Source organism: Peromyscus eremicus, chromosome 7 (genome assembly GCF_949786415.1).
Source record: "Peromyscus eremicus chromosome 7, PerEre_H2_v1, whole genome shotgun sequence".
Lineage (NCBI taxonomy): Eukaryota > Metazoa > Chordata > Mammalia > Rodentia > Cricetidae > Peromyscus > Peromyscus eremicus.
This window is the reverse complement of record NC_081422.1, coordinates 90,247,006-90,261,600: the sequence shown is the minus strand read 5'-3', so window position 1 is coordinate 90,261,600 and position 14,595 is coordinate 90,247,006. Positions and strand designations below refer to the sequence as shown.

Sequence of the window (14,595 nt, the reverse complement as noted above, 5' to 3'; positions counted from 1 at the left end):
AGCTATTCACTAATTAAAAGAGTATGAGCTTAAATAAAATGGCAAAAAGTTATTCTTAAAAATATAAGACAAAGGAGCTGGAAAGATGGATCAGTGCTTATGAGCACTGGCTGCTCTTCCAGAAGACCTAGGTTCAATTTCCAGCACCCACATGACAGCTAACAACCATTTATAATTCCAGTCCAATACCCTCTTCTAGTCTCTGCAGGCAACACTCATACACACAGTACACAGACATATATGCAGGCAAAACACCCATACGCATACATAAAATAAACGACTCCTTCAAATAAAAAGGACAAGTATAGGTACAGTGGTGTACTCACATACCCTCCACTCTCAGTGGAGTCAAGAAGATATGTGCACGTATGAGATGAGACTTGTTAATAAAGTGTGTTCCAGACAAGCCAGAACCACACAGCAAGGTCTTGTCTCACTGATTTGATTTAAAAATTAATGTAGTATCTATTTGAGCAGGTAGAAGCATTTACTGTACAGGCCTGACAATCCCCAGAATCTATAGTAGAAGGAGAGAACAGACTTCTTTTTTTTTTTTTTTAGTCTTATTTAAAATGGTTTCATAAAGGTAATTATTAAATAAATGTTAAGACTTTAAATACTGATTCAAGGAAATACACACACATAATAAATCAGTGTATTATTGAAATGAAATCTGGGAAGAATACAGAAAAGGTAAGGTTATATATGTTGTTAATTCTTATCAGAAAGAAAAATATATTTGCTAAATAATATAATAGTTATCACTCAGAAAAGAACTGGGTGATAAAACTTCCAAGCTATTAAGAACAAAAGAAACTAACACAATGTAATATGACTAAAATATCTACAGGGGTAGATATAATAAACTCTGAACAGTGGTTGACTTTCAAGTAGTGGGAGAATAGTTTTGCACTAGAGTGTAAATGTTCTTATAATAATTTTATCACTCAAAAATAAATGAAAGTGATCAAGCAGCAAAGCAAATATGTTAGAGAAATCATAAATTGCATCTTACTTGGTTTCACCATCTGATACTGCCACAACTCTAGCTTCTTCCAGATGGGGCCAGTTAACAAACACCGACTTTCCCAGCACCGATGAGGCAATGTTTTCTATACTCTTAAAAGCACAAACAGAAAAGTTCATTCATGGTTTAGGTCCCTTTTAGAGGCATTCTCCAGTTCCATTTAAGTTTAATTTGTAAAATAAATGAGGTGAATTAAAGGTGTTACAAAATTCCCTTCACTAGGAAAATTCTGATTTTACTCGTTAGATTCATATTTATCTTTCTTACCTCTCTGATAACAAAGAAAACTGAAAAGAACAGTAGTGAGGTCTCTTTAGTTTCATTTTGGTTGATACTCAGAGCAGAATCTAAGAAATATCTCACAAGAAAAAGAAGTATCTCATTTCACTTGTGGTACGTTAGCAAAAAAAGAACATTAGAATTAAAGTCAGGGGACCCAGTTCCAAATTTTGGTTTTACTCCTTCGGATCTGACCAAATTATGTTTTCCTTTATGAATAGAAAGGATAATGTATTCCTTCCAATGTTGAGGATAAAGGAAAATAATACATTATTCTGTACAAGGTAGTATTTTAAGTAAAAAAATTCTAGCTTTAAAAAGAAGATATTATTCAACTTACACATATAGATTAGAAAACAACTTTGTAGTAGAAACTGATGTGTAACTGTAAATTTTATTTATCTTTTAAATTATATTTAACTTTTTTGTGTTTGCTGTTTGTTTTGAGATTAAAAAGGTCTTATGTAGCCTAAGCTGGCCTGGAACTTGCTATGTAGCCAAGGATTACCTTGAACTTCCTGGTCTTCCTGCTTCCCCTGACCAAATGTTGGACTGCAGATGTGCTCCCTTAACCATGCCCACTTTAGCACGGTTCTCCCAGGACCATATTCTAACCCAGGCTTTGTGCACACTAGACAGGCACTCTATTAGCAGAACTACACTACCAGCTGAGATGCTAGGTGGCTTCCTTAGCCTTCACAGAGCCCTGGGTTCCATTTCCAGAACCACAGAACAGGGTGCAGTGCAGTATGCCTTTGATGCGAGAGGATCAGAAATTCAAGGTCGTCCTCATTTAGGGAATTTGAGATCTGACATACATTAGATTCTGTCTTAAAACATACATACATACACACATAAATAAATAAAATTTGAGTAGTAAGATGACTATTTTTTAGGTTTTTGGGAATATTATTCTGATAATCAGACTTTTCTTAAAGTGAGCATCTAAAACTACAGAAAAACAATTCTGTGAAAGCAAGTTTCAACATTAGAACTGTGTTCATTAATTATTTGTTCCTTTGTCTATATTAAATTTTTTATCTCACTGCCACTTTCAGTTGTTTTGAAAACAAAACAAAACACCTTCCTTTCCCAGATTAATTCTTTCTGAAGCTTTAGATGAAATCCACTATTATGTCACGTGCAGTCTTGCTATTATACACATCTTTTCCATTACAAAAGCCTGACGACTTCCCAAAAGTTCTACTTTCTTCTGTAAAAGCTTTTCTGGAAGATCTTCCTCTTTTCTGCCTCCATTTATGCTTGCAGCCTTCTCTGCCCTAATAAAAGTAAATCTTTAAAAAACAACAACAACAACAACAAAAACCCCTCTTTTTTTGAGACAGGGTTTTGCTGTGTAGCTCTGGCTGGCATGGAATTATGTAGATCAGACTGGCCTCAAACTCATGGAGATCCATCTGCTTCTGCTTCTGCCTCTGAGAGTGCTGGGATTAAAGACATATAGCAGCTGAAAAAAAAAATCCATTTTTATTTTATGTGTATGTGTTTAAGTGTGCCCATGATAGACAGAAGTGGACTGTAGATCCCCAGGAGCTAGAGTTACAGCAGTCTGAAATGGGTGCTGGGAATAGAACTTGTCCTCCACAAGAACAGCAAGCACTCTTAACTGGTAGGCCATCGTTCCAGTCCCAATTATAGCTTTCTTGATCAAGAAAATAATGCCTGCTTCCTTTACTTCCTATCCACCTACTCTTCTTACTGCCTAGAGTCTTTAGGAACTTAACTTCTGTCTTTACCATTGGGGTCTGGCCCGGCATGGTGCAGCAGCATTGCCACAGATGGCACTGAGGCAGAGCATGGGGAGGCCTTGCCGCTGTTGCTGGGGGGCTGGCCTATCTGCAGCTTCCTGAGTCCACGGCTGCAGGCCTAAGGCTCATGGGAGCCCCAATGAAGATGACAATGTCTCAGGGGCAGCCTGTAAAGATCAACTGTAGCAGGGAGGGAATGGAGAACCCTGACATACACTGGATGAAGGATAGGGCTGTGGTCCAGAATGCAAGCCAGGTGTCCATCTCAATAGGCAAGCAATATTGGGTTGGCTTCCTCAGCCTGAAGTCAGTGGAGCGGTCTGATGCCGGCCTATACTAGTATCAGGAGTGATGTACTGGAATAAAATTCAGACTTTGTTTCAGTTTCTACTTTCCTTCAAAGTTTTGCAACATAAAGCTTTTGCTCCAAGTCTTCCTGATACCACTTAGCTATCACAAGTTGTGATACTAACTTGTGACTCATTTTTTTTTTTTTTTTTTTTTACTTCTGAGTCCTCAATGTCACTTTAACTGGCTCCTTTTGCAGTCTTTACAATGTGAGTCTTTCTTTCTTTTTTTTTTTTTCCTCCAGTTTTTCAAGATAGGGTTTCTCTGTGTAGTTTGGTGCCTGTCCTGGATCTCGCTCTGTAGACCAGGCTGGCCTCAAACTCACAGAGATCTGCCTGGCTCTGCCTCCCGAGTGTTGGGATTAAAGGCGTGTACCACCACCGCCCGGCCTTTCATTTGTTTTTTAAAAAAAGATTTATTTATGTGTATGAGTGTCTTGTTTACATGTATGTATGTACTTCACAAGCATGCCTGATGCCCACAGAATCTAGAAGATGATATGAGATACCCTGGAACTGGACTGTTGTGGGTGCTGGGAACCAAATCCAGATCTTCTGGCAAGAGCAACAATTCAAGCCATCTCTCCAGCCTTAATTGTGGGATTTTTTTAATGTTGAGATCATGAACATCCAGGGTAACTTTGTTTAGGGAACTAAATCTCAAGACCTCAGCCATCAGTTCTCTCTTGGGAACTTACAGTAACAGTATCTGTCTCCAACCTCTAGCTTGAGGAATTTAATATATATCAGCAGCTTTTTAAATGGAGTTTCTCATTTGAACTGTGGTACATAAAGTAATAACTGGTCTATTTTCTCAGTTTTTCCAATACACTACAAGGCTAGTCTCATTCTAAATGCACAGGAGATTTACTACCTACAATATAAGCTATTATTTACAATGAACAAGTGAGGGTATTAGGGTTTCTATTTTTGTAAAACACTAGTTAAGAAAGGTTACCAGGATAGCTTTAATTAAAAATCTTAGTAACCACCTTAAGATTTCATCATGATTAATCTCCCAAACCAGTAACTTTCCTATTTTTACTTTTCTTGTCCATCTAACTACTACTACTTTCTAGCCTATTAGCCTGACAGCTCAGTTAGTTACTATTTCCTTCTAGATCTATTGCTACTTTGTTTATATCCTCATCTTTTAAGTCTACAAACTCTGAACTTGTAGGTTTTACTATTTTTTTTCTTTTTTAAAATTTGGTTTAGAATATTGCTAATAGATTAATCTTTATGAAGATATCAATTTCAAACTAACAGTAACAGGAGGGAAAACCCAAACTCCTTAGCCTGGTATTCAAGATCCCCCATAATCTGCCTCAGTTTGTCTTCCAGCCTGATCTGCCACTACTTCTCCACACAAGTCCTCTGCTTCAGTCCACTTTATCTATTCCTTTCCCTCAAATAGATCACAATTGTTCAAAAAGAAAAAGTATTAAGAAATATTTCAGACACAAAGGTTAAAAAAAATAAGACAATGCACCCCAACTATTTATTGTGAAGTTGATACTACTTCCTTTCCTTCAAGGAGAAGGTCTTTCCCCTCCTTGTCCTAATGTCTCTCAGCACCTAGCTCAAGCCTCTGCTCATCTTCTACATGGTCAGCAGAGTTCATTACCTCTTCAAACAACGTTCATGTGGTGCTAGGTATAGAGGCTCATAGTCCCTCCTAACTCATGTTGCTGTGTGTTATCTTTAAAGCTGAATCTGAGTTATGGCACATTAAATCTCTTTGTTAAACACCTTGGCAGGTATAAGCAATTTTATGCATGACAAATGTTCTATAAGTGAATGAATAAATGAATAAATAAAGTACTTACAAGTTCATCTGATTCTGCATTCACTGAGATTTCCAACATCATGTTCTCACCACGACTACTCTGCTGGAATACTTGAACACCACTTTTCTTCAAAAAAAACTTTAAGAGAATTCAAAGAATTTAGTTTTATTTTTTTATAATCACTTCACTTTTAATAAAGTGAAAAAAATCTGAATTAAATAGCCACTGACTTTATGTTTGATGTGTTTCAAAGTAGGGAATCCACAGAAATATAATGCCTTCTGGTCAACCTTGGTTATTCTGTTCTTGTTTATGTCTACACGCCAAGCATCTAGTGATATTACTTTATACCTAGAAAATAAATCAAGGTACTTAATTTAAAATTCAAACATTACAAGCAATTATAGCTTTCAACCTTCTCTTGACTATTTCATAAGAATCATTGTTGCTTTAAAAAAGAGAGATGTGTATGGTGGCATATGTCTGTAATTGTAATACTTGAGCAGCAGAGGCAGAAGAATACAAGTTCAAGGTCATCCTGAATTACATAATGACTTCTAAGCCAGCAGAAGCAAGACAGTGAGACCTACAAACACACACACACACACACACACACACACACACACACACACACACACACACACACACACTAGAAGAGGAGAACTATTCCTTTAAAGAAAATTCAGGCATAGTGGTTTATACCTATAACCCAAATTAGGGAGACTGAGGAAGGAAGATTGCTCTGAGCTCAAAGCTATTCTGGGGTATAGAATGAAATTCTGTCTTAGAGGAAAAACAAAACTGTGGTGATTCCCCTGCAAGCTTTAAAGCAGGTAAGGAAAATTGATCCTCAAAGACAAGAATGACACTCGGCTCAGCCTGATTTTATTGTAACTGGGGTTGGACCAGGATTTCTAGAGTCTAGCCCAGATCATTTTACTTTAGTCGTATTTAAGCACAGCACATTCTGGAGAAAAGTATTCAGATAAGAATTAATTAACTCAGACCTCAGTGCACAACAATTTAAGACATATTTACATTGAGTTTTTTTTTTGTTTTTTTGTTTTTTTTTTTACAAAGTACATCTGGCTTCTTTCACAGGAATGAGTAATGTTGACTCAAAGAGAGTGCCCAAAGATTTAAGGTTGAGGGAGAATGACTGAGGTAAACATAACACCTGTGGGTGTCAGGATTGGCCTGGCCCTAAGATAACATAGAAGTCACTTACACTGTTGTAAAGCACAAGTGACATCACTCATAAGAATGGTTTCATGATCTAAAAGCAATGTTCAAGATTTAGGGAAAAAGGTCTTTAATAAGTAAAAACAAACTCTGGAAGATATGGGCGGAGCCTGTCTCAACAGACAGCAAAGGATCACCAGGTTGTAGCACATCATTCCTAGCATTCCAGGAAGAGCAGTTGGGCACCTCATTGCAGAGGTAAGCTGTGTGTTTAACTTTCCTGACTTTTTCAGTGCCTTGGCTCTTTGGGGACCCGTCACCCAGCTCCCAAATAAATCACATGGAGGCTTATTCTTTCTTATGAATGCCTGGCCTTAGCTTGGCTTATTTCTAGCCAACTTTTTTTAACTTAAATTATCCTGTTTCTCTTTATCTACATTTTGCCTTTCTTTATTCTATGTGTCTTCCTTTCGTTCTTACTCCGTTGCTGGTTGGGTAGCTAGGTGCCTGACTCCTAACATCCTCCTCTCCTTCTCCTTTTCTCCTCCCTCTTCTTGCTTCTCTCCTATTTATTCTCTCTGCGTGGCAGCCCCGCCTATCTCTCTCTCCTGCCTAGCTATTGGCTGTTCAGCTCTTTATTAGATCAGTCAGGTGTTTTAGACAGGCAAAGTAACACAGCTTTACAGAGTCAAACAAATACAACATAAACAAATGCAACACACCTTTGCATCATTAAACAAATGTTCCACAGTATAAACAAATGTAATACATCTTCAACTAATATTCCATAACACAAGGCCTTTTTGCCCTCTACAAAAAACAAACAAACAAAACAACAAAAACCAAATCAGGGGCCAATGAGGTAGGTAAAGGCACTTGCTGCCAAGCTTGACAACTTGAGTTAATCCCTAGGGCCCACATGATAAGAAGAAGGAACTGACTGCCAAAGGTTGTCCTCTGATCTCCATATACTCATAGCACACCTGTTTACACACACACACACACACACACACACACACACGTGTAAAACAAAACAAAAATTCTAAAATATGATAAACAAACAAAAAAAACAAAAATAAAGCAAAAACAAACAAACAAACAAACAAACAAAAAAACAAATTCAGAGCAATCCAGCTTCTCTGTTGTTACTAGTCTAGATACAATTAGGTCTGTAGATTCCTAACTAAAGATTTTTAATCCACTAATTTAAAACAAGCTACATATAATTTATTTATTTATTTAAAAATTGAGGGGCCTGTTGGTGGTGATGCATGCCTTTAATCCTAGCACTCCAAGGGCAGAGGCAGAGGCAGAGGCAGGTGGATCTCTGAGAGTTCGAGGCAAACTGAATTTATAAAGTGAGTTCCAGGACAGCCAAGGTTACACAGAGTAACCCTGTCTCTAAACAAACAAACACAACCAACCAACCAACCAACCAACCACCCACCCACCAATTGAGGAGAAGGAGATGGCTCAGGTAGTAAACTGCTTGCCTCCCAAGCTTAAGGAGTTGAGGGCAATCCCCAGCATCCTCTGAAAAAGGCTAGTGTGGCAGCATGCCTCTGCAATCCAGTGTTGGGGAGGCAGAGACAGGAGGAGCCCTGCACCTGCTGGCCAGCCAGTCTAGTCCAATTGGTGAGTTCCAGGTTCAGTGGAGTACCTATCTCAAATATAGATAGATAGATAGATAGATGAATAAATAAATGAGTAAATAAATAAGGAAGGTGTGGGATGATTGAGAGAGATATCAAACCTCTGGCTATAAACATACATTAACAAAAAGGGAAATATAAAGCATAATGTAAATCTATATTTCATGTTCTAAAAGATTAACACTTCACCAGTCTATTTATTTTTCTTTGTACTTTTACAAAAAGAAATACCACAAATGAGAACTGTTCACTCAGTTGTCACTCACATACATGATTTTCAGGACAGCATAAAAAGAGAAAAAATAGGGATGGCATTTTAATGGGAAGTGAATGAAAAAACAGGATTTAAGGCAGGAAAATGGGGGTTCTCTATTTTTTTTTTTTTTTAATCTCTGGCTGGGTAGTTGATGGCTGTAAGAGGTTAAATTATAGCTTATGAAATAATGCTGGGACTAGAGACATGGACAATGAGAACAAAAATCACAACAATTTAAAACAGAAATTTTCTAAAGTACAGAGATACACTAGACAGAAAAAACCATAAAACTGTAGTAGAAGGAAAGAGAATTAGCATCTGCTCAAAGTAGAGAATGATATGATCTATGGAGAGAGATGCTTTGATGCTCAGCAAGCTGGGTGTTGCTCATTAATTATTAATTTTGTTTCGAGACCGGGACTTCTTATGTTGCTAATCTTGAATTCCTGGGCTCAAACAAGATCCTTCCACCTCAGCCTCCTAAGTAGCTGGGACTACAGACTTGAACCACTATTCCCAGCTTATTGGATATCAATTAATTGTCACAAAATATTAATTCTTCTCATAGATACTCAAGCCTCTGTGTGTGTGTGTATATATGGAAGTTCTTTTTTTTTTTTTTTTTTAAATATGTGTTTCCCTTTAGCATTTTACTTTTCTTTTCTTTTCTTTTTTTTGGTTTTTTTGAGACAAGGTCTCTCTGTGTAGCTTTGCGCCTTTCCTGGATCTCGCTCTGTAGACCAGGCTGGCCTTGAACTCACAGAGATCCGCCTGCCTCTGCCTCCCGAGTGCTGGGATTAAAGGCGTGAGCCACCACTGCCCGGCACGGAAGTTCTTTCATTATTGGGAAAATTACCAAATAACGTTACCTTGTACAGCACCGTTCTATGGCAGGGAACTTTTCTGGCCATGGAGAGGAGTAGGTGAACTCTGTGTCTCTATCATACCAGCACATTAGACATTCACTGTGCTGGTTTCTTTTCCTCTCTTCCTTTTTGAGGGAGTGATTACATGTCTCCATGGCTTCCAACAATCGCTTCTGATATAAATAATAGTAAAAGATTAAAAGAAAAATTCCCATAATCTCAACATACAGAAAAGTATTTTCCCCTTTGTATACTACCAGGCTCTTAGAAAATAAGATCTTGGGCTGATGGGGTGGCCCAGAAGATAAGGGCACTTGTTGCTGTCTGATGACCTGAGGTCAACCTCTGGGACACACAAGATGGAGGGCGATAACCAATGTTCACAGGTTGTCCTCTGACCTCCACCTGTGGAACATGTCATGAATGACATGCATGAGGGTGTGCAAGCAAAACGAGAGGTCAGTGGCTTTCTCAGGTGCACAACGAGTTTGGCACCAGCCTGACTTAAAACACAAGGCAATGAAAACGGTCCTGAGAGAAGAAACCATGGAGTAAGAAGTTGAACTAGAAGCTGCCCCAGTGTAGAGGAGAAGAGGATAAGAAGCAGACTCAAATCCAAAGACAGAAAGAGGGAACTTGACAGACAGGTCATGTACTAAAATGAAGTACGCCAGCTGGGCATGTGGTGCAATCAGGAGACCAAAGTACCAAAACGAAGAATCCATGGGATAAAACAACTAAAAACTAAAAGCATAGAAATTATACCAGAGTATTTCTCAATTCCAGAGAAAGAAATGAACATCTAAACATATGAGGCATTCAATTTTTACTTATTCACTGATTTACTGACAGGTGTGTACACATGCAGGCAAGCTTGCTTGTGTGAAAGGTTAACATCAATTGTGTCTTCCTCTATTGCTCTCCACTGTATAATTGCTTTTATATTCTTTATTTTTAATTTACTTATTTTATGTGCATAGGTGTTCTGCTTGCATGTAAGTTTATGCACTATGTACATGCCTGTTGCCTATGGAGGCCAGAGGAAGGTGTCACATGCCCTGAAACTGGAGTTACAGATAGTTGTGAGCAGCCATGTGGGTGCTGGAACTGAACCCAGGTCTCTTAGAAGAGCAGTCAGTGCTCTTCATTGCTAAGCCATTTCTCTAGTCCCATTTTTGTTTTTTTTTTTTTTTGAATTAAACTATTTACTCTGTGTATGTGTACACACATGTATGTGTCTGTGGATGCACAGATGCCATAGCACATGTGTGGAGGTCAGATCAAAGAAAAGTAGGAAAGGAGCCAGGTGGTGGTGGCACATCCCTTTAATCCCAACACTTGGGAGGCAGAGGCTGGCAGATCTTTGTAAATTCAAGGCCAGCCTGGTCTACGGAGTGAGTTTCTGGATGGCCAGAGCTACACAGAGAAAGCCTGTCTCAATAAACAAACAAACAAAAAACAAACAAACAAACAAACAAAAAACCCTGGGGCTGGAGAGATGGCTCAGAGGTTAAGAGCACTGACTGCTCTTCCAGAGGTCCTGAGTTCAATTCCCAGCAACCACATGGTGGCTCACAACCACCTAATGAGATCTGGTGTCCTTTTCTGGTGTGCATACAAGCAGATAGAATACTGTATTTATAATAAATAAATAAATCTTAAAAAAAAAAAACCTGATCCAACCAATCTGGATCATATTAAAAACAAAAACCCCCAAATTATATAGAAATTAGCAAGCCTCTTTCAGTAATAACCTTAAATGTAAATGGCCTGAACTCAACAAAAACAATGTGTGTGTGTGTGTGTGTGTGTGTGAGAGAGAGAGAGAGAGAGAGAGAGAGAGAGAGAGAGAGAGAGAGAGAGAGAGAGAGAGAGAGAAAGACGCAGACTATAGCTGACTGGACTGAAAACCAGGATTCAACTGTTTGCTGTCGCCAAGAAACACCTCACTGGCAAAGGTACCCATAGACTGAGATTCAAAGTATTTCAAGTCAGTCTATCAAGTGAATAGAAGGAAAAAAAGCTGATGTAGCTAACCTCATATCTGAAAATGTAGACTTCAAACCAAAACTGGTCAGAAAAAGATAAGAAGGCCATTATATATTAAGGGAAAATTAATCAAGATGACATAATAACTGAGATACATCCACTAAATGTTTGCAGTCCTCAATTTCACAAAATAAATACCAATAGGCATAAAAGGTCTCACAGATCTCAATAGAATAATAATGATGACTTTAGTACTGCACTCTCATCCACACAAAAATGAACAGAGAAACTTCAGATTTAAATTATACCATAGATCCAATGGACCTATGAGGAATCTATCTACAAGAGATACCAAATACATATTCTGAGCAGCCCATAAAACCTTCTCTAACACAGACCACATTCTTGGCCACAAATCAAGTCTTCACAAATACAAAAGAATCAACGTATGTATGTAGTATACCCAGCAAATCCAGCACTTGGAAGGCAGAGACTAGAGGATCAAGAGTTCAAAGTTATTCTCAGCTACACAGCAAATCAAGGCAAGCCTGGACTATGAGATTATCTTAAAAGCCACAAAAAGCTGGGCGGTGGTGGCGCACGCCTTTAATCCCAGCACTCGGGAGGCAGAGCCAGGCGGATCTCTGTGAGTTCGAGGCCAGCCTGGACTACCAAGTGAGTCCCAGGAAAGGCGCAAAGCTACACAGAGAAACCCTGTCTCAAAAAAACCAAAAAAAAAAAAAAAAGGCCACAAAAAATGAGTTGAAATAATTCATTATATCTTATCAGATCATAGTGGAATATTAGACATCAATAGCAAAGAGAAACTACATGGAAACTGAATAATATACACTGGCAGGAAGTGGGTGAATGAAGAAATCATGGAGGAAATTTAAAAGTTTCTGGAATCAAATGAAAATGAAGGCACAACATTCTGGTATACAGCTAAGGGGGTTATATGAAAGTGGAAAACTATGAATTCTTACATGAAAAAAAGAAGTCAGTGATCTCAAATAAACGTCCCAGGCTTTAGAAACAAAATAAGGCATATCCCAAACAGTAGGTGTCAAGGACTTTCTGAAAGGACTCTAAGAACAGAGGATATAAGCCCAAGAATTCAATGAGATTCAGTGAAATTAAGAAATTTCTAACAGTTGCCAGGCAGTGGTGGGGCATGCCTTTAACCCCAGCACTCGGGAGGCAGAGGCAGTCAGATCTCTGTGAGTTCGAGGCCAGCCTGGTCTACGGAGTAAGTTCCAGGACAACCAGGACTGCTTCACAAAGAAACCCTGTCTCGAAAAACCAAAACCAAAACCAAAGTACTTTCTAACAGTAAAGAAAACAATCTGTTAAAAGTTAGGAGACAGCCTATAGAGTGGAAGAAAATTTTTGCTAGCTATACATCTGATAGGATTAATATCTAGAACCGGTAGTGATTCTCAAAAATTAAGTAAAAAAAAAAAATCATTTAATGAATAAGTAGACAAATGAACTAAACAGACAGTTCTCAAAAGAATAAATATAATAGCTAATATATGAAAAAATGTTCAACATTCTTAGCCATCAGGGAAATACAAATTAAAAGAACTCTGAGTCTATCTCACCCCAATTAGAAGGACAATCATTAAAATAACAAATGATAGGGGCTGGGAAGACAGCTCAGTTGGTAAAGTGATTAGATATTAAAACATCAAGACCTGTGTTTGATTCCTGGCTTGCCCATGTATTTTTGCTGGGCATGGTGGTGTACACTTGCAATTGAAGTGCTGGGTAGACGGAAACAAGGAAGGCCCCCTATTAGGCCAGTGGATGGTGTCTGAAGAATGACACCTAAGATTAGCTTTGGCCTACACATACACATATGCACACACATACACATTTAAAGACTATGCGTTTATATGTAATTATTTCATATACTGACCTCATCAATGAAGGGTATTAATACCACAGCTTCCCATTCCTGTTGTTTCCCATTTAGGTCAGTTTTAAAATCAGGTGGATAATACTCTATAATTGGTGAGTCCTCGCTGGTCATCAAATGCTGTGAAAATATAAACAGGAAAACAGATATCAGAGACATTATCAACACAACTTTTCATTAACATACTTAGAACATTTCCTTACCTTACTAGGTTGCAACCATGTATTTGGTACATTATAGTTTTCAACTCAATGAATCCATTTTTTCCCTTTTGTTCTGAGATAGCATCTCCCTGGTCTTGAAATTAAGACCTACCCAGTCTCAGTCTACCCAGTGTTGGAATTATAAGCCTGTGTCAGCTTGGTCAGCAAACTGTACGTATTTCAATTGTACTGCTACTCATTTCTTTCCTGTTTAACTTAGCTATGTAGCAAAATCACTTTTACTATGAGTTACTTCTCTTTCTCTCTCTATCTCAGTCTTGAGACAGAATTTAAGTAGTCTAGGCTGGCCTTGAACTCAAGAGCCTCCTGCCTCAGCCTCAAGAATGCTGGAATTATGGGTGTGCACCACCACATCCCTGCTACTATTAGTTTTAATTCTGTCATTTTTACTTAGGAACTTTTATTACATTTATGTATTCGTGTGTATGCACATATATTATGGTGTGCACGTTCACGGTATGTGTATGGAGGTTAGAGGACAACCTGTGGGAATCAATTCTCTCTTTGCATCATATGGTACTGGGGATGGAAGTCACCAGGCATGGCAGCAAGTGCCTTTACTTGCTGAGCTTCTTGCCAGCCCCATTTCTAGTTTTCTACTGTCTTTTCGCTCTGTAAGATCTACCACCTAAATTCTGTTGTTTTGTTTTATTTTTTTCCTTTACTTACAAGTTCAGTTCAGTTCTTTTCATATATTTCTAAGAGTTCTTCATTTCAACCTCAAATTAGTAATTTATTTCCATGCCCTAATCAGTTGATTCAAGTAATATGATTACTAGCATCAAAGATAATCTAAAAAGAAAAAAAGTAAAATCCAAGACCCACAATACCATTAATAACAGTCTGATAATGCAGAATTTTATTAAATTTTATAAAAGAGGTAGACAAAGAAAGCATACCAATGTCTTATGCAAAAAAGCATTAGGAAATGTAAAGGGAAGATTATAAAATTAAAAAGCAAAGTAGCATATTCCTAAAGTGATAATCTAAAATTTAATTGCTATTGCATGAACACTAAACAAATAACACAAATGTGATTATAACACACTTATTGGCTAACCGTGGTAGTCTAGCAGAGTTAATATAGCTGAAGGAAAAACCAAAAACAGACATCAAAGATATTTAAGAAAGGGAGGCTGAGGCCATGATCGAGTATAGGACAGGGCTCAGGAAGAGGCAGAAGGGACCATGACAATGTTAAAGGAGCAATGGCTTATGTGTGTGCATCTACTCCAAGTTGTGAGACCAGACATGGAATGAGAGGTACAGACACAGACCTAGAAAAACTAAATT

At 38.1% G+C, this 14,595-nt stretch overlaps 1 protein-coding gene across 1 annotated transcript in view; it reads right to left on the bottom strand.

The window, feature by feature from the left end:
- Positions 1-14,595, bottom strand: part of Xrn1 (5'-3' exoribonuclease 1) — a 110,189-nt gene that overhangs the window by 62,403 nt on the left and 33,191 nt on the right. The window contains exons 15-19 of the mRNA XM_059268385.1: positions 13,079-13,198; positions 9,172-9,341; positions 5,443-5,563; positions 5,252-5,350; positions 1,016-1,119 (exon numbers count right to left, since the gene is read on the bottom strand). Of these exons, the coding sequence (XP_059124368.1) occupies positions 1,016-1,119; positions 5,252-5,350; positions 5,443-5,563; positions 9,172-9,341; positions 13,079-13,198 (614 nt within the window). The remainder of the gene's footprint in view (positions 1-1,015; positions 1,120-5,251; positions 5,351-5,442; positions 5,564-9,171; positions 9,342-13,078; positions 13,199-14,595) is intronic.